Raw genomic sequence first — 21,491 nt, forward strand, 5'->3', positions numbered from 1 at the left:
GCGCATGGCAGTTGGAACGGCGCGTATTTAAGGGCTGATCTCCGGCTGTTCTTGCCACTGTTACACGGTCTCGCCGGGTCTCTCCAGTCCTCTCTTCGCATTCTCGCAACCCTCACAATCCCTTGTTCTCCTCTCCGACCCCCGTCGTCCCCCGTGCATCCATCCGTTGCGTCCGTCCGCACCCCCGCGTTCGACATCCGTAATTTCGTCGCCGGAATTCAACTCGAGCCGAAGCCAGCCACGCCAGCTGAGGAGTCAGTTGCCCGCCGAACTCTTCAAGATCGTTCCTCTCGTGTGCGAGACCTTCGCGACTCTTCCTCTTCTCGCAGGAAAGTGCTTGGGGGTTGATCGCGCGCGCGAAGCTGCAGGCTTCTCTTCTTCCCTCTCGCAACGCTGACAGTCCCCCTCGACGTCGCAGCGACAGTTCCCGCTGTTCTTGAGCTCTCGCCAGGTTGGTATCGTTCTGTTGCATTTAACATGGTATAAACTTCCAGTCACATCTTTCAGAAACACGTAATTAACGTAAAGTGCTTTGGAATGAACTATTTTTAAATATTTGTTCAGCTAGTTTTCCTTTTACGTGAATTTGAAATTCTTTAGTGCAATAAATACTGACATAATTTATTTCTCTCATTTCATATTCCGTTTTTATCGCGCGCGTTAACTAGAACTATCATCATGATACATATTTCGCGTAAACTTTTTCGCAAAAATTACTTTTTTTTGCATATTGTAGAAAAGCTTTTTTTACATATTATCGCTTTTTTGTTTTTTTATCATCGCAGAATGGATCAGAAGAATCACTGTACGAACCTGATTTATGGAAATTCTTCTCTTTCTCTCTCACAAACAGTATCATATCGTTTAATCTTTGACAAAACCCTCGACCACTCGACCATAACAAATATCCTAAATTTCATATGGAAATTATACGAAGCCGTATTTTCAGCGGTAAATTCGTAGGAAGTAGACTCTCCGAATCTTCAGAATCCAGCCTTAGAAAGAGGTATCTTATTCATTGCAACAAATACTAACAAAAATCGTGCTTTTCTTTTGATTTTTCTCACGCGAGTTCCAGAGATTTTCAAAACGCCTTTATTACAATTAAACCCTCGCGACTTGACTTTGATTTGACTCTCATGACTCCAAGCATCTGCAAATGCAGTTTGCAGTTGATGACATAGGGTACCGAAGTTGTTTGTCGCCTTCTCAAATATTGCAAAATTTGTATTTAGCGCAAAAGTCCAAGCCTGTGGCTTGAATTGCCTCCGGTGATCGTTTACATATATATAGGTCCGAACAAATAAGAATTGAAAAGTTAGACCACAGGGAATCGAAAGTTGCTGTATCGTCTGGTACTTCCAGTTTTATTCCTTACACATCCCGATGTACGCGAATAATCGAAAGAAAATCGAGAAAGACGATAGTGGCGAGGCAGGCAGGATCTAGCGCTTACGAGCTTGCGAAAGTCATTAGCGTCAGCTTCGGCAGGCACGTATGATTGTCCAGGGTGTGCTGACTCTTTGCGTCCATTCGGATTGCGCACGTTATCACGTGCAGTTAATCCAACACCTTGCCATAAACGACAATTTCCAAGCAAGTCTGCTCGTTACAATGTCGCGTAAACTCGTAACTCGCAGTATGTATCAACATCCGTATCGTCTGCGGACATCTTCTCATATACAAATGACGCAAACTGCATGCGAATGCATTTGTGCCGGATATAACGATCCTGTTCCTGTGCGACACTTTCGCTCGTTCCATCATCTTGATCGTGTCGTAAAACGTATTGTGTAACGACCAGCATTCGGAAACTGCGTATCTTCACGTACAGCTTCATGTGCAATCTATGAGATGTAATAATTCCTGCGAAATGTCTACTAGAAGTCACGCAGACGTTAATGTCAAGCATTGATATCGGCATCTCTTTCTCTAACTTCTCAATATCTTGATATTATTATTTATTTCCAATAAAATGCCAATCGTTCCCAGTTTGCTTCACAAGATTGAAGAAATATTAATTTTGTATGAGCTCCGTAGGAACCGTAGATGGTAATGGGAAATACTTGAGTGGCAATATAGACGTCGAAAGATCAGAAACTTCAGAATAAATCTAGCCTCGGAGGGTAAGATCTTGATTGTCATTTGATTTTTACACAATTGCAATTTGTTACTCGACTCGACGACTCCTCGAAATTACGCTCGGAGAAATCTCAGTTTGAGGAAGCCGCCACCGTAATCTTCTCCAAGTAAAGGCTAACGGCGATCCTCCTTGCTTTAGAAGTAATCTTCTGACTCCCGGATGCTGTGAGGATTGATAATCTGTGAGGACTAATCATGTCCCTTCAATCTCCCTCGTTTGTCCCACACGAATATCAGGATCACTCGAGTTATCTGCAAGGAAAAAGTACGAAACGCACATATGTACACCATCATGTACATCCATCTCTTGAATAGATACCGCGAAGCTTCGTGAATTTTTGAAAGTTCCATTCGATTTATCGATACATTTGTGCCTTTTCGGGCTGGCCGGAGAGCCTTCCGTCAGTTTTCGATTTTCGCGGTATTAATATTTAATCGTAACTCCATCGTAGTTATACGGAGCCCCGATTTACATAATATGCATTATTCCGAAATATCAGAAAGAGGATAAAATATACGATCGATACTGTTGCGATAAATACGTATATATATATATATATATATATATATATATATATATATATATGTTTGTGCGTATGTGGTACATCATTCAAGGGACTTTGAAGAAGAACATATGATATGTGTGTGTTAATGTATTCCACTCGCATTGTACTTTTCGTATTTATTTCTCTCTCGCTGAGTTTCTTCATTTTTATATAATACAATTCCATTCCATTCTCAGCGATAAGAAATAATAACGACGCGTTCAATAAAATAATATGTTTATGAAAAATAAGAACAGATACATAAAACCGTTGTGTTGGATTTCCGATATCTGACTTACTTTTGCGATTAGTATGTATCAGTCATAATTCACCGTTATTATTAATATTGATAATTAATGATACATTAACTTACTTAATAACGATAATTATTAATTATCGTTAAAATTTATTTTAAAAATATGACATTAATTATAATGATATTAACGAGAGTAAATATTTTATTATAAAGAGTATTGTACATATATATATATATTTCATATATATGATTTTGCATTTTATATATTAATACTGTTACGGCGAACATTGCATGAAAAACTTGAAGCTTGTCTGCGTTCATGTCTGTTCATATTTTCCAAATACTTTCACATTAGCTACATTTAATTTTTCAAAGTCATTTCTCAGAGATAAAATGTATTTTGTACTTATTTGCGGAAATTTCTTACGTATGTACGTGCATCAAGCGTCAAGTTATTTCAATATATTTTACTTTTAAAATTTTCATATATTATTATTACTATTAGTATTATTTTTACAACACAGTATTTTCAAGAATTAATTAGGTGTTAATACTTTTAGCTAGAACATTTTTACTTGCAAATCTTCAAACTTATAATGCAAAATTTAAATCTACGCTATAGTGAATATTCTCTTCGTAAATGATATATTGTTTTCTACGTAAAAATATTATCGAAGCTTATCGTCCATTTTTCCTTAATAATACTTGAGTACACACTATCATCATTTCTTCCGGAATCAAAAGTTTCATAATCATCTTCCATCGTCGTATCTCTTAAGCCGCTAATGTCTGGAAAAAACGTTCCTCATCTCGGAAACTTCGAGTTGTCATTATCCAGATGCTATTGCTATTTTTATAATTGCTGTGCGTGCTTTTTATAATAACAGATGCATTAGACTGAGCACGTATTACGGTCAGACACAACACAGGACGCAGTAATTTCATGTATAGCAATATAGGGATGTGAAAACGTACTTTTTAGTATTGCGTCACACCTATTCGGTGCATCGCCAATATTTACATACGCGTATATGCTGATGATAAGTAAATGCAAACAACAATATCCTTTTCATTTAAATTTCAGTACTATGGTAAAGGATGAATGTTTCAAAGTGTCAAGAATTAATTAAAATTCATTCCCATTTAAGAACAATTTGTAGAATACATTAACACAGAAATTATTTTCGTTTCTTGTAAACAATTTTGAATTTTCCTTGTTCAATAGAAGATTTAAATTTTAAAAATTATCCGTATCTGACTAGAAATTGCAAATTAAAATTCTTGTATTGTAATGTAAATTCTTAGAAAATTATATATGTATAATATAGTTATAAGTTACAGGTTAACATTTTTACTTTGTAATGTAAATTTTCTGATAAACGATATTTTAATTTTTAAAAGCCATTTCGTATTTCTTGTTTCCTGAAATTGAATTTCTTACGTTTTTCCACGTGTGTCAGGTTATTTCAATATATTGTACTTTTAAAATTTTATGTATTATTTTTACAGCACATTTTGTTCAAGCAGAATTAATTAGGTGTTATCAAAGTCTTAACGTAACGTACTTGGAGAAACGTGCTCGTATAAAATTACTCTGTCTATCACACAAGTGAACTTCAATGAATCAGCAACAGGTTGTCTATTTGCTCCAATTCATGTACCATAATTATATACACAATCTCTCTCTCTCTCTCTCTCTCTCTCAATATTATATACACAATATTATATACACAATATTATATACACAATCTCTCTCTCTCTCTCTCTCTCTCTCTCTCTCTCTCTCTCTCTCTCTCTCCATTACATGAAGCTAGATGGCAAAATATAATACGTCTTCAGGAAACTTTAAATAAGATTGACCTCATGCGCAACCCGAGGATAATTAAAATCATGGGTGATGAATTGCCATCTCATCAGATATCCAAACAGCGACCTGTAATAAGAGATATCCTTAGCATGTCATTACGATACATGAACAAATATTCACGGAGTATGTCTGGAACGGAAGTTTTTCATCAGGACACAATTTCCCTCGCGTCAGTTCGGAAATTGTCATCTGTTTCTTCGTCCAACACGAAGAAGCAATTTCTCAGACTTGTCCAAGCTCTTTAATAAAACGCGCAAAGCGTCTTATTAAATACTCTTTCATCTGATCATCGTAACTCTGATGAGACCACTGTTTGCACGCCGGACCTTCTGCAGGGACGAAAAGAAGATATTAGTCCCTCCTACTCTGCTGCTGGTTCATGCATAATGTAAGTGTCCAATTCCGCTCTGATCTTGCAAATGATCTTGCGATGCTTCAAAAAAAAAAATACCGTTCGAGTACGAAGTACAGAGCTACAGAGTAAAAACTATATCGAACAGTCGGAGCACGCGCTCGGATCGTAATGCGATTTCTTCCCACTTTGAGCGTGTCCGTAAGATCATGTTCGTATCAATAAATTTTATTTGCCAGGCATGCCTTTAGATCATCTCCTCTGTAATAGGATGTCCCACCTTTCCTTCTTAGTCGACCTTTATCGTCTCCAACATTCCTCTTGTGCATTCTTTTTCTCTTTCCTCTTGTATCTTGAACTTCTATTGGTCTTGTACATATCTCATGGAAGACACAGTGTGACACATGATGCATCTCTCCTACGTACCTCGCATACACGTGAAGAAGTTGTAGAGCACGCGAACGAATTGTATGTACAATGTCTGGCAGATAAAAGATGTATGCATATTCATGTACATAACACTCATAAGACAATAAAGCATCCTAGTAACAACAAATAACAATGTCATAATCTGATACATAATACATGATACGATACGTAACGGCAAAGCAAAGACAAAACATCAAAGATATCAAAACGAAACATCAAAGGATATCAAAAGCAAAACGTCAAAGGTAAAATGTCAAATCGAAAGTAGAGCTCGAAATCATCGAAGATGGAATTAAATCAGGAATTCAGTTGGAGTTACATTTGAATTAAATCGACGATCAAATTGATTCAATCGTTCAGATTTATTCATAATAATAATTATATATAATTATATATATATATTAATATTTTAATAATAATAATAATAATAATTGTATGCTATATCCGTGATGTCTCGCATCTCTTTAAGATACGCGTATGTATGAATTTGTCTCTCTCTCTTTGCAGCCGAAAAATGATGAGCTCGACGCTGATAATCGTCATATCTGTAACGGCGATGACGATCCTGTCCGGCGAGGCCTTCGCTGCGTTGCCCGCTCAATGCAATTCAGGATTTCTCGAGGAGCTGCCACCCAGACTACGTAAAATCTGCGTGGCCATCGCTAGAATATGGGACGTTAGAGACATGAACGACTTCGTCGATGATAAAGGTAATGTAATCAAATAATAATCTCTCCAGCAACAAGGACAAATTTTGCACATATGTATATTCTTTATCTACGCATGCGTACATAATTTTCTAACTACTTATTTGCACGTGAATCTGATTTTCACATTTATATGGCAATTTATGCAATCGATTATCTATATCAAAACTGATTTTTTTCGTGCTCGCACATTCTACATAAGTATTTCTATCATGCTTTCTGGCAAAGGTGGTTCGCGATAAACGATAATCATGTGAGTCGCATTGAAATGCTTTCAGAATACCGAGAGAACTTGCCCCGGTATGACAGCGGTGTCAAGAGGCAAGACGTCGATCACGTTTTCTTGCGCTTTGGAAAACGTTAGAATGATACCACACACTCTGCTCTGTATTCGCAAGCGATAAACGTTTCGAGTTCTTAAGTCGTACGATCATCATCTCTGATCATTGACACTGTAGGACATTTGCCAGATGTAAAACAAAAGAGAGAGAAATCAGCAGTCACCGCGCCAAAAGACACGATCTCTTGATCTTCTTAACGTTGAACAATCCGGCCACTTTGATCACTTTCACTCGCTGTCTGTGCAGCGCTGAGGAGTCAAATTGTCCCCTCGAGCGTCTATCTAGTGTTAATTCGCTATAAAAGTAATTATGCTTCGTCAAGATTGAATTTTAAACGCTTTAGCGCGCAGTTTGGTTCACCCTTTCTGTTTGACAAGAAGTAAAAATGCGGAGAGATTTTAATTAACAATTGACAAAATTAAACGTGTCGTATCTCGACACTAATTGACGATCAACCTTCTACTTTTGGGACTGAGAAATTCCGTTGTGTGATTTCTAGCAGCACAGAAAATCTTCCTTTAAACGTTTCTCTGCAAGAACGTTGAAGTTGTTCAATTTTTCGCCGTTCTTCGAAGAATTCGAGAACAGATTCTATGATACCTCTGCTCGATCTTAAAACCTTTTACATGAATGGCAAATATCCTCTGAACATTGAGCGCTACGTCCACTTCTATTTTTCCTTGCCACGAGTAGAAAAAAAATGTGACTGTATATCACAAAAAAAAGGTGTACTATTTTAATCTACGAATCTCTGTCGTAGGTGAGTGTGTATCAAGTTTACTCGTCTATCGATTACTCTACCTTAACTCTCTAATCATCACAGTTAGACTAACATCGGCCACTTTACGAATGTAAGAACGTAGGAACGTTGTGCCATATCGATTTTCGCGCGACCACTAGTATTACCAATTAATCACTCTCATCTTCGCGTCACGTCGCGGGATAATAATCTTTTACATAAACGAGAAGGCAAAGGGCGCTGCGCGAGACTTTCCACAGGATTTATTTTGTAGATCAGTGGCTCTACGGTCTCGTAATACGATCGCTGCCGCGGACGATCAATCTGAAAGCGCCAAATGTAATTAATTCAAACATAAATTAAATTGGGCCGACGCGCGCTGATTACCGATGATCAAAACTGCTTTAATCGTCCCAGCCTCAGATCTCAGCCTTTTAATTAATTAACACTACGTACCCGGATTCGGAGAGGGCTCCTAATTCGTCCTAAGAGAAATTGCATTACTCCCAACGTCTCTACGTCTTACTTGCTCGTTAAATATATTCGCTGCATTGTGAATGTACTGTCACTCACGGAACGAACGAAACTGTAAGATATGCTCGACATGATGCGGATTAATGTACGTATATGTCGTGTGGTATACATGATAATATATTTATTATAGTAGACATATATGCATACATAAATATATATGTATATATATAAAATGATTCTCTCTCAGAACACCTTGTCGATTATTAAACTACCATCCTATGTCATCCATCGTGACGCTGCAAAGGTTTCCGGCGAGATATGAAGAGAAGCTTAATATTTAATATTTTTAATTATAATATTTTAATTATGATATTTTTAATTATAAGACTCTGAGGATACATCGCGATACTAAATCACACTTCGGACACCCTGCAACTGGTTTGATATCATCGAAAAGATGAAAATTCTGCGCACAGGGGTGTAATTCACGTGCGGAATACCTCGCGGTGATCCGGTAAAAATTCAGGGAAAGAATGCTCCCGAGCGAGACTGAATCTCAACGAGTCGATTTCCGGCGGACCAGGTTTGCGGAAATCGAGCTACTCGCGGACGAGTGGAAGCAGGGATGAAAGAGATTGCGTCAGAGGAATAGGCCGAGTAGCAAGGGCTAACTGTACGAGGTAAAAACTACAATTAAGATTCTTGTCACGGTAGAGAAGACAGCAATGTTGCTTCAATTAATCGTTCAGAGTAAGCTGCTATTAGTAAATGAAAATTGCTGGCTCAATCGAGCTCTAGATACACTGCGTAGTACATCAAGTTGCTTCTCTTCTTGATGAAGTGAACGCTTATTAAATATTGAAAGCAAAGACAAAAAATGCGGCTGCAACCCGGAAATCAGATCCAACTGCAGAAAAATGTACTGTTTTCATTAAGCAGCTTCCAGTTTTTGTTGAGCTCGCGATTAACATATCTGTGAATCGCATAACTGCAATGTTACGTGAAATAATAATAAAAGTTCAAGCCAAATCAGATTGTAATAATCAACAGCGTGCAAACCACGAATTTTTAGTGGGTTTTTTCTTGAAAATGATTTCCTCTTTTTTTCATACACTCAACGCTCGTAAAAATTGCGCGTGGATAATTTTTATGCATTGCGGTTCTCTCATAAAAACATAAAAGTGTTTTTCATACTTTTTATCCATCGAATGACATCCTACGAATACATCGTGATATCTACACATAAATAGAGTAAAAAAATTATCAAATGTGCATAAAGCTGCTACATCATTCATTATGCATTTCTTTTACCTTTGAATGTTATAACGCAGAACGGAAAATTGATACGAACAAATATGAAATGTTGATGATCGACGAATACCTGAATATGATTTCACAAGAAAGAAATATGTGTCTTAAATGAATAAATATAAAGGTATGAGCATATCGAATAATAAAAAATCAATCAAAGCTTCTTTAGAAAAACTATTATTTATAATAAGTTTATAATTAATTTTCTACAAGAGTATCAGCAGAATCCTATTCTAAAAAAGGCGTGTTAACATCGTGAAGTTCTTTTTTGAGGCCTCTTTTCCGCGACGCTGATTGGTTCTCTCACTTGGCTCGAACTTCGTGTGACTTGAACTTCGTGTTGCGAATGTCAGAATGTCATAGTGGCTGTCAGTGCGGTTATATTGATAATTTTATTTATTATATTATTTTTATTTTTTTTAATTTTTTATTTTACTTATAGCGCGCGTAGCGCGCGCCTGTGTGCTAGTGTTCATAAAAAATAGATATATTTCGTATTCGTATTATTAGTCTTCCTTTATTCCTACTTGCTCTTTCCTTTTTCTTTCTTCAGTTCTATATTTTATATTAGAACTTCTAGAGAGTTTTTATTAGAGTTTCTGATATTTTACCGCCGCTTAATAATATTTCTTTTTCCTTTTTTAGTTAAATTAATACCTACTAATCTACTAATCCTTTTCTTGTCATTTTCTTTTTATTATTGTACACTGCATTTTTATTATTGCATATACTGCTGAGGCATGATTCCTTATACTGTCAACTTGCAGCAGAATTGTCTTTATACATTTTTCAAGCTTACTTTGTTATTATTAATTTTATATTGCGTTCTACGTTACTCTTTAATTTTCTTTTTTTATTATTATTTTGTATACATTATAATATTATATTTTTATGGTACTTGCTCTTGATGATACACTACTTAAATTTTTACAACTGTATGTGCTATGGATATGTATTGCGCTTGAGGGGACTTGTCCCAGAGCGCAAATAAACGTCTCTCTTTCTTTTTTCTCTTGGAATAAATCATCGTCTTGTTACCCTGCTTTTCGTTGAGGTATCACCCATGTAATTCCAGATCTTAATTGTTTCCACTCCAATTGTCAGACTGGAAGATTTTGCGAAATTTGTCGCACTTGTCGAAAAAAAAGACTCGGATTTGCCAGAAACTGGCGAGACGAGGAGCGTGCGCGAGCCTCGAAGATTGATGTTCCATCGTCGGCAATTACCCGTGCGACAATATTTGTTTTTCTCCCATCAGCCATCCTGCATCCCAAGTAGTCTTTACCGCGTGTAAAGGGACGGGAAAGGTGTCCTGTATCGCACACCTCCAATTTAACCCCCCGCATCCTCTGCATGTCGCAGCTGGTATTTTATTCCCGCGGCGCGTAATTTATCTCGTCCTTACGCGCGTGCACGTCGCGGCGAGTAAACGCCGTAAACGCGTACAAACACCGTAACGCGAAACATGATCGTGCACGCGCGGTCACTTTACCACATGCTGATGACCAAGCCAGATGAAATTTCGTATCCATCCATCCATCCTGCGGCGCTACGATTAAAAGATTAAGGCGTAAGATGTTCCGCAATCGTTTATTAAAAGAACATCCCCTTTGGAGAACAACGTAGTTTTCCTTTATTTCCATTTTTCGAAAGCGACAATGGGTCACGCTCACAGAGTGACATCATTTCACTTATCTCGACTAAGTCGACGTTAATTCCTTAAAGTTACCATGACCCGCGCTATCACGTTTTCAATCGCTCTTCGCAACATAATAAGATGATAAATATAATTAAAAATGAAGAAAATCGAGTCATAGTGATCTCGTACAACGGTAGAATTAATGTAACATCGATCAATCTTCTCAGCTCAACAACGGAGTATTTCGCTCTCGAAATTCTCCAAAAATAACAAAACAGAATTGATAACAGAAACGTGAATGCTGATACTGACTAGAATTCGATCTGGTTAAATATTTGTCGTAATTCGCGATTATCATTTCAACTAACTAAGGAATAAATACACGATAGAATTTACATATCACGATCATCATGCACAGAGAGAGTAGAGGATGTAGAAATCTTTATCTAGGAAACGTAATATACGTAATAACATTTCATTATCTTGTCGCATCTTGGAGCAAAGAACACATTCGCTCCGTATCACAAGATTATAATGATATAATATATTGAGCGCGACAAACACCGAAACGCTTTCCTTGCAATCAGCATTCCCTTTACATCCCTTGTCGATTAATTGGTCGTTAACGGATACATTTTTTATTACGTACGCACAATAAATATTTACAGAATTAAATAGAATCAAACTGACCAACATCTCCTTGCGATGAGATGAGATTCTGAAGTTATCGGTCTCTCGTTTGTCTCTTTCGATGCAATGAAAGACTGTAAAAAGTGAGCATTTTTAGTTTCATCTTGTCATTTCTTCTTCAAGGTAAAAATGTTTTCTTAGTTGGAGTCTGAAAAATCTAAATGTAAAAGTCGCAATTATGTATATACGCTACACGCCTGTAACTACATCCTGCGCGTAACGCAGGAAAACATCTTGTACACATGGAACTCTGTTTTCTGCACAATTTCAAAGGCACCTAGTGAACGATACTATATCATGATATCTGAAATGGATCGATCCTACAGACATGTTACTTTTAGCGCATTTCTATCAATCCATAAAATGATAATTTACATATCTCTAGGAGAAGTAATATAAACCGCTATAGTCTGTCAATATTAAATCATATGTTTTTACGTAATCATGATAACATATCGCAAAGAAAAATTTCTACCTAAATTCCAAATACATCAGTAAGTAACAATATATTGTTTTAAAAAAAAGGATGCATACCGCAATAGAAATCATATTTTTCAATCTTGTGCACTTTTCATCCTTCCCTTCCTTACTCATTTTAAAAAAACAATTGCAATTCGAGAATAAAATAAAATACAAATCTGTGTGATTTCGTAAAATAAGTATGCAATATCAAAAGCTTTTTGTGATATTAACGAAATATCACAAGACTAGACACCATGGACGCAGTATTCTAGAAGTCTCGTATTACTGCGATGATGTATACCTGTATCCACTATGACGTCCGGCAAACGCGTGAGCAAACGGTCTCGATTGCCAGGCGGGTATTTTATTTACGGCGGTGCTGAATGCGGAGGCTGGGGTCAGCAATTTGAGATGGTGCTGTGCTTTTCGTCCGCATAATAAGACACCGTTACCACGTCACCGCCCACGTTAATAAGACACTGACCCTGAAACGAAATCAGTCAGCCGTACAAGAACCAATCATATCATTCGGAATGAATAATACTTTATCGCTGCGTTTACTGACTTGATTTTTGTGTGGGCTGTGAAGCAGCACGCACTGCGTCATGAAGAACGCCACCATGGCGTTACCTCCTAATGCCGTAATGTGCGCGCGAACGATCGCCAGGACTTCCATCACAAAACTATGAGTGAAGCCGCTCAGGCCACCATTCTGTAAATATATTCGTCGTCGGAATCACGGAGGATTAAATACAAGGTTTTGCCGGATTAGGGTGGTACTCTAACGGGACCCAACTGATCTTATTCTACGCGAAGCTCACCTCCCGTATCGATGTGCTTTCACGGATGAAAAAGAAATTCAGATTGCCTTGGTACCTTTCTATCCTTCCACCCGGCAGATAAGACAATGGTGTTATGTCCACGCCGTATCTTCCTTTCAGAGGCACCTGTAATTGATAAATTAATGATGAAATTTTTATACCGCCAGATAGAGAAAATGTATCATGCATTTTATCAAACAGGCACGATCCCGAAGCTGCCAGAAAATAATATACTTACGTGTTTACGTCTATGAGTGGCAAGTATCTTTGAACGTAGGGGCGAACGTGGTCTTGGTTTTTGTATAGGGACGCTGTTTAAAGTCGCGGGGTTGCCTATACAAGTGCGCGTTGTATTATCGGATACTGTATTATTCTCTAAATGATCCTCGTCGAGACTGAATATCATATCGCTATCATCTGGAGCAGAAAAAGAAACGTAGTTACAGTACTTTTATAAAATGTAAAGTTTTCTTCAAAATTTACATTGAATGAAAGATTAGAATTATATGATGCAAACCAGTAGTTACAATTATTATTTATTAACAATAAATTGTGATAAAGTCCAGTAATAATTTTAATGAAACAACGTGAAACGAAATTTATAAATAGAATTGTTCTAAGCAGTACCTGGCTTTCTTACTTGATCCTTGCTCAAGGAACGGTGCACGATTTTCCTTTTATACTTGTCCGCGTTCAGGGGCTCTCCTAATCCGAGCGCCATACCGACGACAGTTAATTGGATCTCATCTTGCTCGGCTAGCGCTACTTTAAACTGCATATCGCACAGCGCGCAAGGGACCATCCTTCTTAATTTGAAATACAAGGACTGCAGACAAGGTAAGGTATACTTTAACGACGAAGAAATAGTTTACGGCTTTTATTGATCAATACGAGTGAAATGTGCGTTGTAAAGTAAACTTGTAAAATTTTCTATGACACACTTTATAATCGTAATCGTACCTGAAGTAATCTGGCGAGACACTTTGATGGCATCGACACAGAGTGCCCCGTGGGGATCTTGGCCCTCCACACCTGCGTGAACATTTGTAAGTTCCGAACAATCTCCAAGTCCTCAAGACCAGGTATCGTCTGCGTATTAACGACGTGGAAATCGTCCGGTGGTCTATCGTCCATCAACGACGATATCCGGTCCATGTCCTCGATATCGTCCACTTCCAGGACGCACGCGTCGCGAGTGCCCAGCCCGAGATCGAGCTCCGGCAAGTCCTCGTCCGACTCGTCCGTGTCGGAATTGTTCACGACGCGTCCGTTTTCCATCTCCTGCAAATCGCGATTATCGACGATTAAAAGTTCTTTCTCTGATAATTTTCTCAAGGTTTATATCGCGCTTTGATCGTCCACTACGTACGTTCACTCCGATAGGCTTCAGATGATAGAACTCTCGATTCTTCTTCACCGTTTCGACGATAGACTTCTGCATCTCGGCCAACTGTTCCTCGTTGTGCCACGAATTGCCAGACGCTATTTGCGGAATAGTAGGCGGCGGCAGCGCCGTCAGGTAAACCGCGGTGCCCACCGCCATGCCGATTATGAATCGCTCGCCGATGGAGACCTGCAACCTCAGGCCGAAGACCGCGTTCATGCCCTTGATCTTCAGCTTGTTCAGCAACAGACTATGGAGCTCGTAGTCCAAAAAGGGCAGGCAGTCAGATATCTCCTTTGCGTTCAGTTCGCCTCGCAGGTCCTTCTTGTTCTTGCACACGGTCGCTTGAATGAAGCAGCCTCTCCCGGTTGTCGGTATGTTCGCAGGCACCTCGATCGTGGTGAACATCACGTCCGGGACTTTGGCACGTTTGCATATCGCACACTTCGACACGTTCACTCGAAATGGCACGCTACTGTCGCTGTAGGGCAGGTGGCACAGATTGCACCGCAGCTGAGACTGACCGGCCTCGTGGTCGTTGCTCTCGGAGGAGTGCCTGCAGGTCCTCCCATTCTGTCGTTCCGGGTGAGTCGCGATAGGCACGTCACCGTCGATCACCTTCTCCGGCTTGGTCGCTGCCAGCTTTTGCTGGCCCTTCTCGCGATCTGATTCCGCGGCAGTAGCCGCGGATGCGCCTTGCTGAAGTTGCAAATGTTGCAGCTTGTTCAGAACGACGCCGTCGGAATCTTGTCCGGAATTGTGCAGGTTTATAACTGCCGCGGTGCCGGAAGCGCTCAACACGCACACGTCATCGCTGGAAAAAGGAGTGTCATGTGAGTAATGTAACATGAAGCACAAAAACTTAAAAGTTTAGGTAGAAAATTAATCATCGAGTAAACAAATTAAATTAATAATCAAATAAACAATTAATTATTTAAGGTGTGCAGGTCTATTACATTTATTTAACGTCAATAACAGGATTTTACCATATACTAGTTTCTTCTTTGTAGCCGATGACAACGTTGCAAGCTAATGCTCTCGCGTGGGACCTGACTTCCATCCTGATCTCGGTCCACCATGCATCCCGGCCTTCCGGTTCCTCCAAATTGCTTATTCTTTCAAGCAACTTCACCGACCTTGAGCTCACCAGACCACCTATCTCCACATATACAATTCAGTTTGTCACGATTATATACGATTCATGTCAATCTTTAAGTCTTTGAAACAGATTACCGTTATTTTTTGCGGGGTTAAAATAAACCCGGCACGGGTAATTAGGACTGAGTATGCGATCCCGGAGACACGCGATGAGCTTACCTATATGTAATATGAAACCAAGTGGATAGTGTTGCATCGTGATGAACGGGTACTCTAGCATTTCCAAAGTGTCTTGATTCATGGGTCTAACGACCGCAGCAGGTGTCCTTAAGAGGCCTGCCATTGACCTTTCGCTGCTGCCGAGAGAGTTACCTGAGAAATAAAAAGAGAGAAAAAAATATAACGTGATCTTTCCACCCACTTTTTTTTAAATCAAATCTCTGGAAAAATTAAAGTCAAGATATCAAGAAACTGTACAAGATATAAAATCTTTCTTATTGTAATGATAAATTCCTCACCTTTCGGAGTAACGCTCAAGTCGGAGTCACTTGACCGCCGGTGAAGCGGCACGTTGGCGAGCGTCCTGGTCGCCGGCGACTGCGACATCTTCACGGCCATGGAAGAAACGGCTGGAAGCGGGCACGACGGACTGACGGAGCCCTCATCTTGCTGCCTAAGATCGGGAGAAGGACGGGACACACACGAGTTGTAAGTAATATTAGCCGTGTTAGTGGACAGCTTAGTGCAATCAATATGACATGATGCTTCCTCTAGATTACAGACACTACTGCATTTGCGTACGGCGACGACTCCCGACGTCACGTGGGGACACGGACAGGTCGGGCGATTAGTGTCTACCGATGGTTTGCTGATACACACCGCGGATACTGCGTCGGATTTGCAGCAATTGCTCTTCGGCGAGCTCCTCGAGCTTCTCGGCGAGCCGCCGTCGGATGGACGGTCGATTGCGAGAGCCGGGGAAACGACGGCTCGTCCCGAGCCGGCCGACACGCGTGTACGACGATCAGTTAAATTGACGAGGGAGGAGCCGCAGGAGCGGGAAGTAACGTGGAAGGTCGAGAAGGCCGAGTAGATCTGGCCAGAAAAGATGGAATCAGGGTGCGAACGGACGCGTGGAACCCGAAGAGGTGCCTCCTTCCCGCGACGCCTGTGCGATGCGTGCCTCCTTATGGGCGTACCGCGCGAAGGAAGTTTCTCGGACAACTTGCCAACCGACGTGGGAACCTTGCACGTCTTCCTCTCGCGTTTCCTTCTCTTGCTCGCCTGCGACGCGGTCCTCTTGGCGCGCCGCGTCGCGCGCGCCGAGACCATCATCTTCGCGTCGATTAGCTTGATCAGGTCGTGCATGCACCTGCGTCTCTCGCTGCTCGCCCTTGCGCGGAGCTCTTCGTTCATCAGGCTGGTATCCGTCGTCGTGCACGGGGAATCGAACGACCTCTCGACTACCGAGTCTGTTTTCTTCCTTGCTACGCTTACGTTCTCTTCTATCGGTTGTCCGTTTCGCTGAGCTGACTGACTGCGCGCCCGACACAGGTCCCGCTCGTGCCTGGTCAGATGAACCCGATGCACTTCGCGAGACGGATTATCCGCCGCAGACATCGTGACATCGTTACGCCGTTTACTGCCCCTCGACGTCTGACACTCTTCAGAGGAACCAAGTGACTGTTTCGCGTCGCTGATACCTCGTTTATCAGCGAGCGATGAGTGAGTCGATCTTGAAACAGGAGTGTCAGTTTCCGGCGCGTTCATCAGAATGACCGATTTTCGCCGATTCTCCTTATCAGACATCTCGAACGCGTCAGCTGACGCGTCCGAGTTGCCGCTCTCGTGAGCGTCCACGGTGATTATGGGGATCGCGTCCCTTCGTAGCTCCACGTACTCTTCCGTGCTTGTTAAGTTGAGACTCGACAAACGGCAACTCTCCAAGCTGGATGGAGTGACGGGGATCTTCTCCTGGAGACTCGGCGAGTCTTCCGCCCGATCGGAATCCTTGTTGAGCGAGTACCTCGAGTCGTCCAGGATCTTGTAACTGGTTGTGTCGTCCGACAAGTCGTCGCCCGTGGAGTTATCGTTCTCGCAGGAGGACGAACGTTCCGTTTCCTCGGGCGACGACGAAGCATCCCGCCGTTGTTCATCCTTGTCCTTGTCGCTGTCCGTCACGTCCGTGTTCTCCTGCGAGTTCTCCTCCCCGTACGTTCTTCTCGTCTTCAGCTCCGTCATCTCGATGTACTCGTCGCCCGGAGAAGCTGAAAGAGGATCAGCACTGTCGGCGATCTTCAGCGGCATGTTGTGTATGGAGCCGATCAACAAGGCAGCCATTAACTTGCCGCTGGTCTCGGTTTCCGTAGGGCTCCTCTGCTTCTTCAGATGCACGGCGCGCCAGCTGAGCGAGTCGGAGTCGCGGTCGGACTCCGCGGCGAGACGACTCTCCTCGCCGAGCGAGTCGAACTTGTCGCGAAGGTGCTTGATCTGCTTGGAGAGCCGGTAGCGCGACGATTTCTTCCTGGTGTCGTCCGGTGAGAGGAAATCACGACCACCCGACCGACCCAGGGCCCTTAAACTCAAGGTGTTCGAGGTAGGCGACCGAAGAAATGGAAACCTGGCGTACTTCCTTCGCGTTCTGGCGCATCCGCGAGTTCCGAATGCCCTCGTGCTACGTTCCAGACACGTTAATGACGCTGAAGGCGCTGAATAAGATGAAAGACCTCTGTCTACGGGTTGCGTCGACACGCTAGGAGGATGATGATGTAAAGCAGGGATACAAGCGGGCAGAGAGATGGGAATGAGCGGCTCGCCGTCGTCGGTATCGAAACATTCCGCTTGCGTTTTAGTGCGTGAAGAAAGCGCGAATGTGATTCTACGCAAACGCATGCGGGTGGGGAAGACAGAAAAATATTCGTTAATCTTAAAAGTTCTTCCCAATAAAGTTCAACGTAAATATACGTAGCAGATAAATCTAATTCAGGCGATCAAGAAACTATAGAAACTATTTACCAAGGAAAACTATGTGCAAAAGAAAAGAGAAACATTTTCTTCTTCCCTATACTAAGTTAATAAAGAAACTTGATCGATTCAGAATGAAATCAAGCGAATTAAATTGACGGAGCGGCTTATCCATGATAGCAATTCGGCTCGATCTGCTCGCGATAGCGATAATGATGCGCTGAAGTGGCAGGAAGTAAAATAGGGGCTAATCAATTACGGACCTATATCTCCTAATTGCTCTCTATGGATTAGATCACTCTCGCTCGCGATAAATTCGAGCAGCGTATTATTCATCCGCCGCAGATATTCTCAGTCACGAGGTACATAACGGCGAATAACGCGCGTCTCGTCCGCGCGGTAGAAATGTTACATTTTCCTGTACAAAATTCTCGAAATAACTCGTTTGCGAGCGCCAAGTCCATCACCGTTTATGCGAGTTGGCGACACACTTAATTGGCTCGTACGATGCCAGACGCAGTCGCGTGATAATTTACCGTTTATCGTAACGATCAAACGCGCAGTTATATTCAGACAGGGCGCTCGTTCCGATCATTCATATCATCGAGTATCTAGACGTACTTACTCCTCGATGTTGACGCTGTCGCAAGGGAATCCGAGAACGTCGTGCAATTTTACGAGCGTCACCGCCGTGCCTATACCTCTGGCAACAATGCCGGACTCGCCTTCCAGGTCGAAGTTCTGCAGATACCTGACGATTATAAATGTATTGTCGTGTTAGACAATAAAATCAGGCCTGAGAATTCAGATATAAAAATATCCTGATATATATTCTTCATATTCTCTCTACTTGCATAACATCAAAAATAATAAATAATTTACAGAATAATATTCAAACATTTATTATAAATACTTGAAGTAGATTTAAATTCCCAGGAATTATGAAGCTTCATTGCAAAATGGAGGCATACCCGATCACAGCATTTCCACCGAGGTCCAGCGCTTTTAATCCAATCTTCCGCTGGACTTCTCCACTCAACTTAAAAAATAGAGTCTGTCGTGCCTCATTTGATGCCCTAGGCGTTCTTATTTTATCGATCCACTTGTACTCTGGGTCATCGCTGACTACAAGCTCTTCGACGAATCCATGTATCATTTGTGCATGATAGCCATATGGTATATTCGGTGCTAGAATATATTTAAATTGTTTTTAGAATCTAAATGTCTTTTCATAAAGCTTACATTGGTAATATAATTAATAGTATTATAAATTTAAGAAGACAATTACATGTATGTTCCCCTTAAAATTCCCCTTGAATCTCTTTGAAAATTAAACGTGAAAGTTAAACTTACAGTAAAAAAATTGTACCCCGCAGGACGATTGTCGAAACTTGTTAAAATCGGAGAACAACTCCACCTTGATAATGATATTCACTTCGCCGCGTATGCCATGCATCGTATCGTACACAGGTATCCATCCAGTCATAACTGATCCTGTAAACGTGCAACATTGCAAAATGAACTTAACGAACAGCATAGAAAATAGACGAGAAGAATACAATTCGTGTTACATAATGTACAGGTGTATCACCTTGCGAGCCAGCAGTAGTATTCATGGCTGCTTCCAAAGTCCAAATGTTCTTTACCGGAGGCAGCATACCGGGCAGCAATAATGGATTTAAGTTTACATAAACCTTGCCTATCGCGTCGTTCGCGGAGTACGTGTCATGATCCATTAATCTGATCTGCAACGGTTCGTCCTGCAACTCCGCATCGTCAACCTCAAATCTGTACCACTCCGAGTTCCATTGCGGATTCAACGATTTCCGGCATACGTCGGTCTTGTAAGTTATATTGCCGAATTTCAGCTCGACATACGCGTCTGTAGTGTCGCCCGAACGATCCATCACTGGCAAATTGCGGCCCGCCAATATTTTCACCTTTATTTTTCCTGGCATTTTGGTGTCGCCTTAGTGTTCAACCTCAGTATGCAGCAATCAGCAACCTGCAACGTATTTGTAAAGAAAGGGCTTTTAAATAATGCCAACTATTCGTTATCTGTTTTCTTAATTTTCTTACACATCACGCAAGTTACTTCTAAATTTCCAAAGCATTTATTCTTCCATGTATCGTTAATACCAAAGATTGAAAATTACATGAAATCTATATTTTTTAGGTATCGCAACGAACGTGTGTTTCATTTACTTTTCCTTAAAATGCAGCTTGAGCCGAGTGTTCAGAGAAAAGAATTGAATACACAAATTTACACATTACACGCAGACTTTGATAAATGCACGTCAGAATGGACATTTATTGAAGCACGTCCAAATATATTATTACAAGCAACAGCGATCACAAATCAAATTTATTGCACATTACACGTTGCACGTTTCGCTCAATAAAATTGCACAAACACAAACACAAACACAACCAGTGTCTCGTCAATGGATAATTGCAGTCTCTCAATTTTTTCAATTAACAACGAAGTTGCTGTATCTTACCCTTAACAGATACGCTTTGTTACAGTGCGGAAGAGCACGCAACCTCCGGCGAAACCGCAGTTATCTATATAATATACATATATTTCCGAGCGAAACGCATGGCAGCGTCCGATAGCTCCGACGAATTTATTTTGATTTTTCCCTGTTTCAGGTTTGACTAACGATTACTCCAATGCCTTCGAGCTATTCGATCAATCAATTATTTAGCATCGATCTTCCAATCTTTATTACTTGATTATTGGTCCTTTCGTTTAAACTTTTTGATATTGTTGCATCGAATTTTCTCATTACTTTCGGGCTTCAGTCCATTCCTCTATTATTGACCATCGTCATGTCAACATGTCAAGCGCGCTGTACAACTAGCGCGCGGTAAGGGAACGGTGGCGTCATCTATCACGGTTTTCTGGAAGTAAAATTGTTCAAGTTTGTCAGAAATCTAGTAGTGTGTAAAGGTGCTTTTTCATGCTGACGTTCGACGCTCATTTTTAGCGTCAAAACAGGTCACGTGATCAAAATTAACACTGAATAATGGTCAATTATGGGCATTTATCACGTAACTTTTCCCCTAGGATGGAAAATTAAAAATGAAAATTTCGCGTGAACTTTTACGTTATGATTTGCTGCTGAAATGAAGAAATTTTCATTTTTCATTTTCCATCCTAGGGGAAAAGTTACGTGATAGATGCCTTGATCACATGATCTGTTTTGACGCTAAAAATGAGCGTCGGGCGTCAGCATGAAAAAGCACCTTAATGTCCGTTTCGTTAAA

The 21,491-nt window shown here is 40.9% G+C and overlaps 2 protein-coding genes across 5 annotated transcripts; one reads left to right on the forward strand and one right to left on the reverse strand.

Moving 5' to 3' along the window:
* Positions 1-36: 36 nt before the first annotated feature.
* LOC105278667 (myosuppressin) lies at positions 37-8,085 on the forward strand. Its single transcript, XM_011337902.3, has 3 exons — positions 37-451; positions 6,099-6,301; positions 6,577-8,085. Exons 2-3 carry the CDS (start codon positions 6,106-6,108, stop codon positions 6,660-6,662), a joined length of 282 nt encoding a protein of 93 aa, XP_011336204.1. The 5' UTR covers positions 37-451; positions 6,099-6,105; the 3' UTR covers positions 6,663-8,085.
* A 2,654-nt stretch (positions 8,086-10,739) lies between these two features.
* On the reverse strand, positions 10,740-21,080 carry LOC105278666 (C2 domain-containing protein 5). Of its 4 annotated transcripts, XM_026973927.1 has the most exons (16): positions 20,723-21,080; positions 19,813-20,226; positions 19,575-19,715; positions 19,193-19,409; positions 18,847-18,972; positions 16,127-18,135; positions 15,776-16,066; positions 15,477-15,629; positions 15,146-15,314; positions 14,145-14,973; positions 13,736-14,056; positions 13,403-13,601; positions 13,014-13,192; positions 12,776-12,901; positions 12,520-12,666; positions 10,740-12,439 (listed from the first exon to the last, which is right to left on the reverse strand). In XM_026973927.1, the coding sequence occupies exons 2-16, from the start codon at positions 20,177-20,179 to the stop codon at positions 12,353-12,355; spliced, it is 5,361 nt and encodes a 1,786-aa protein (XP_026829728.1). In that variant the 5' UTR covers positions 20,180-20,226; positions 20,723-21,080; the 3' UTR covers positions 10,740-12,352. The 4 variants fall into 4 exon arrangements, with proteins under 4 accessions (XP_026829728.1, XP_011336200.1, XP_011336201.1 ...); XM_011337898.3 differs by lacking the exon at positions 16,127-18,135 and having other exon boundaries at positions 15,776-15,930; positions 20,723-21,076; XM_011337899.3 differs by lacking the exon at positions 16,127-18,135 and having other exon boundaries at positions 15,776-15,930; positions 20,427-21,076.
* Positions 21,081-21,491: the final 411 nt, after the last annotated feature.

Source organism: Ooceraea biroi, chromosome 11, assembly GCF_003672135.1.
Source record: "Ooceraea biroi isolate clonal line C1 chromosome 11, Obir_v5.4, whole genome shotgun sequence".
Classification (NCBI taxonomy): Eukaryota; Metazoa; Arthropoda; class Insecta; order Hymenoptera; family Formicidae; genus Ooceraea; species Ooceraea biroi.

What these genes read in the sequence shown, in the direction of transcription:
- LOC105278667 (XM_011337902.3), top strand. Translation starts at nt 6,106, where the DNA reads ATGATGAGCTCGACGCTGATAATCGTCATATCTGTAACGGCGATGACG. An exon ending in CGACTTCGTCGATGATAAAG is followed by an intron (nt 6,302 to 6,576) that starts GTAATGTAATCA and finishes AAATGCTTTCAG; the next exon opens with AATACCGAGAGAACTTGCCC.
- LOC105278666 (XM_026973927.1), bottom strand. Translation starts at nt 20,179, where the DNA reads ATGCCAGGAAAAATAAAGGTGAAAATATTGGCGGGCCGCAATTTGCCA. An exon ending in CTTGAGCGTTACTCCGAAAG is followed by an intron (nt 15,630 to 15,775) that starts GTGAGGAATTTA and finishes TTTATTTCTCAG; the next exon opens with GTAACTCTCTCGGCAGCAGC. An exon ending in AAAGCACATCGATACGGGAG is followed by an intron (nt 12,667 to 12,775) that starts GTGAGCTTCGCG and finishes ATATATTTACAG; the next exon opens with AATGGTGGCCTGAGCGGCTT.